This window comes from Triticum dicoccoides, chromosome 6A (genome assembly GCF_002162155.2).
Source record: "Triticum dicoccoides isolate Atlit2015 ecotype Zavitan chromosome 6A, WEW_v2.0, whole genome shotgun sequence".
Classification (NCBI taxonomy): Eukaryota; Viridiplantae; Streptophyta; class Magnoliopsida; order Poales; family Poaceae; genus Triticum; species Triticum dicoccoides.
Window position 1 is genome coordinate 553,978,822 of NC_041390.1, and position 4,168 is coordinate 553,982,989.

At 45.2% G+C, this 4,168-nt stretch overlaps 1 protein-coding gene across 1 annotated transcript; it reads right to left on the minus strand.

Moving 5' to 3' along the window:
• Positions 1–2,061: 2,061 nt before the first annotated feature.
• On the minus strand, positions 2,062–3,286 carry LOC119317869 (photosynthetic NDH subunit of subcomplex B 4, chloroplastic-like). Its single transcript, XM_037592370.1, has 4 exons — positions 2,972–3,286; positions 2,797–2,852; positions 2,625–2,696; positions 2,062–2,484 (listed from the first exon to the last, which is right to left on the minus strand). The coding sequence occupies exons 1-4, from the start codon at positions 3,225–3,227 to the stop codon at positions 2,350–2,352; spliced, it is 519 nt and encodes a 172-aa protein (XP_037448267.1). The 5' UTR covers positions 3,228–3,286; the 3' UTR covers positions 2,062–2,349.
• Between the last annotated feature and the right edge of the window lie 882 nt (positions 3,287–4,168).

Sequence of the window (4,168 nt, forward strand, 5' to 3'; positions counted from 1 at the left end):
AATAATGAAACCTCAAAGGGCAAGACTCAATTCATCACAACAAAGATAGAGGGGGGGAAGAACACCATATGATCCAACTATATTAACAAAGCTCATGGTACATCAAGATCGGGCCCTATCAAGATCACGAGAGAGAGAGGGGAGGAGAGAGAGAGAGAGAGAGAGAGAGAGAGAGAGAGAGATCAAACACATAGCTACTGGTACATACCCTTAGCCCCGGGGCTGAACTACACCCGCCTCATCATGGAAGCAACGAGGATGATGAAGACGGCCTCTGGTGATGACTTCCCTACTCCGGGGATGATGAAAGGAGCTATATCATCCAGAGCTATATCATCTAGGTTTCTTTACGGAGGTTTCCCAATATATAGGAATTTTTTAGCATTGGATTCACACCAGGGGATTCCCGAGGGTCCCACAAGCTCAGGTGGCGCGCCCTAGGTGGGGCCCACCCAGGCTTGTGCCCCCCTAGACACCTTGTGGCTCCCTCCTGAAGCTTCCCGGATATCTTATTTTCCATAAAAAATCATCATAAATTTTCGTGGCATTTGGACTCATTTGGTATGGATTTTCTAAAAAAAACAAAAACATGTAGAAAACAACAACTGGCACTGGGCACTAGGTTAATAGGTTAGTTCATGAAAATCATATAAAAGTGCACCAAAACCATATGAAATTGTTGTAAACATGGCATGAATACTTCTTAAATTATAGATGCGTTGGAGATGTATCATGCCACACCTCTCCAACGAAGACGCACCTCCCCCAAAGGAGGGAACTTCGGGAACTATATCGTCGTCTCCACGTGCGGTTTATTATTTACTTCACTTACTTGTCGCAAGCTTATTTTAAGTGTTAATCTTTCTAGCTTGTTGTTGTTCTTGAGCTTGACATGTAAGTTATCTATCTAGTTGCATATCTAGATAACCTATATTCTTGTTGTATCTCTTAAAAATTCAAAAAAGAAGTTAAAAATTGTTAGTCGCCCATTCACCCCCCCTAGTCGACCATAATGATCCTTTCACCAATGTTGCCACAAGTTGACCAGGTCGCAACATGATGATCGAAGCTCGTTTGCTGAAGCCATTGTTCCTTACATAAGAAACAATTATTCTTGTGGTAGGATGCCTCCATAGAGTCTAACAATAGCGGTGAGTGATCGAAACCAAGATGAAGCTCCACACGGGGGCGAGCGAATCACGAACTGCAACATCCACTACTCGAGACCAAAACCTATCCAAGACGCGCCGAGTGGTCGAGCTGCTTGTTTGTCCATGTGACCCCCCCCCCCATTGTCAATGCCTCAAGGGCATAAGCAATGTTGAAACCTCGTATACTTGACACCGTGAATGAGGCTAAAGTAAAACGACAACCATTATCGGGTGGGGTGATAACAAAAACTTTCTATGGAGTTTCCGCAAGGAATTTTGTGGACCGAGAATTCTGCAAGAATCCTTTCAATGATCACTCCCACTTGAAGTGATGGCAGCATAACATACACTTGCGACGAACATGGTATTGTAGCCACAAGATAAATTGAAGAAGAGTGGTGACAACAACAATGGTTGATAGCTGAGGAATGAAACACATTAGTGTATGATGCACCAACAAACCTCACAAGGGAGGTGGAACATTATGATAGGGAGGAAGGTGTTGATGATTATGGGCGGCATAAGCGTTGTTAGATTTGGATCCGTTGTTTCAAATATGTTTGACTAAACCGAAACAGAATAACTTAATGTTAAATCTACTCGCTATGCACCTTTTTGGACTCTAAAAATAGACACGTGCAATATTTTGATGTCATGGCCAACAACACAAGAATTTAGGAATTGGATTTATAAATGCTCCACGAGAATTTTACAAGAATTTAGTGACATAGAAGGTTTAAGCAAGACATTTTTTTCCCCAAGAGGTTCCTCATATTATCTCCAAGAAGACTATGGATTGTTCCATTTCATATGAATATCGGATAACTTCCGCAACATATTCCAATCTTCAGGAATGCATATAAGTCCTGTCAACTGAGACCGTCAAGCCGAAGAGGCCCTCGAATTGAAAGCACGTAAGTAAGTCTGACTGCGTGTTGCTCGAATATTGGTGTTAATCAATCTGATATTTCGATTGGCATAGCAAGGAATGGCGTGCCTCCAATTCTAGTGGAGAATGTATATCTTGCCTTGTACAAATGTATATTGCACAACTTGCCACATGATCTTGCTATGTGTACTTGTGTAGTTTCTACTGTACTACACTGAAGACTGAAGAGTCCAAGCTTTTCACTCAACTTCAGCGGAGGAAGGCAAGGTGTTTTGCCAATCCATGCATATATACGCTTGGGTCTCACGGTTACTTGGCTTCCTCAAGCTCCCCCTCCATTCCCGCGTCCTCGAGCTCCCTCAGCCCTCCGACCCTCTGCTCGATCTCCTCAAGCAGCTCCTCCCTCAGCAGATCCCCCCTCGCGGTCGCCTCGATGTCCTCTTGCTGCAAATTAAATTCAGCATTGCAACATAGCCACACATGTCTTCAGCACAAGAATAGATTAATTTTGTGTCGACCGTTCGATTTGTCTGAATGTTCTTTCAACTGAATGGCAAAATAGAGGGAAGAAGCTGCATGCATACCCGATCGTAGTACCAGTGCACTGTGCCATCACCCCCCTGCCCCCTGTAATGCTCGCTGTCGTAGAACGGATCCTGTCAATTCATACAACAAGTGCCGCGTCACGAGGACGATCTAAGAAGATGATTAATTTCAACAACTCTGGAGATCACTGGTGGGGATTGCCGTGCTTGCCTTCATGGACGCGAAGAAGCAGACGCCCCAGACCGTGAACATGGCGTAGAACGTATCTACCCGAGCAAAAAGATGAACAAAAACGACGTAAGTTTCAGACATAACTGAAGTTGCATCCGGGCAAGAAGCACACGCACGAGTGAGTGACGAGAAGAAGAGTTCGTAGAAGTCTCACAGAAGCTCTTGATGGCCGTGTCGCTGAGATGCCAGATGGACTTGGTGACCACCCAGTCCCTCTGGTTGTCGACGTGCTCCACCATCGTCACCATCAGCGGCACCACGTCCAGCGGGAACGCCCTCGCCTTCAGAGCGTCGCCCCTCCTCCCGGCTGGCCTCTGCACTAGGTGCACCGTCGCGGGGCAGCTGCCGCTGCTTCTCCCGGACGGCAGAGCGGAGCAGTGGGAGTGTGGCTTCAGCAACGACGACGCCATTGCTGCTAGGTTGCTAGGTAGCGAGTGAGTTTTGTCGCTGGGACGAGCGCAGGGGAGCCGCTTGTAGGGTGGAACATTTTTTTTGGGTGGATAAGGTTTGCGGTGCTTTGGGCGGCCAGGTATTTTTCCTCCAGCGTATTCACAAACATTTTGGGGGACAAACGTCGTTTGCCCAGAAACGCTGGGCCTGGTTCAATGGATTCAAGTAGGCTTGGGTATCGTGGGCTTAGAACGGCCCATCTTGAGTTTAGTGCTGACCATGGTTGTTCGGCCTTTAATCCCTTTTCCGGAATTAGGTATCTCCCCCTTTTCATTACTTTGATAACCGAAATACAAAGTCTGAGAAATGACCAAGGAATGAATGGTGAAAAACGAGTTTGATGCACTTATGGAAACCCATTGAGTTCCAGTACAGGCTTGAAAACGCCCAAGCTTCAACAAGTGCATCAACACAAAGAAAACAAAGTCCGGTGTGGTGACCTGCAACGATCGAAGACTCCTCATCGCCACCTTGAGCAAAATATAACGGGAACGGCTATGTATTGTTGTTCCCGAGACCTATTTAGCGCCTTCTGCACCACTTAAAGGGTAAATAGTATATGGCGCACACCCCCTGCGTGCACAGTTTCTAAGTGGGCCAGCCCATTAGGGCAAACCTTCCAACCTTCCATGTTTTTTCTGGGCGGCTTTTTCTTCTGTTTTCTTCCCAACACGGGTTTTGCGGGTTTTCTAGTTTTCCTTTCCTTTTCCTTTTTTTTTTCAATTTCGTTTTGTTTTACCTTTTTTATTTTTTATCAAATTCGTGTAATTTTCACAAGGTTGTGGTTTTTCAAATTTGAACGTTTTTTCTAATGTGAACTTTTTGGAAGTGAACCTTTTTCAATTTTTGGGAACTTTTTTCTAAAAATTGATGAACGTGTTTTTAAATTCAATGAACTTTT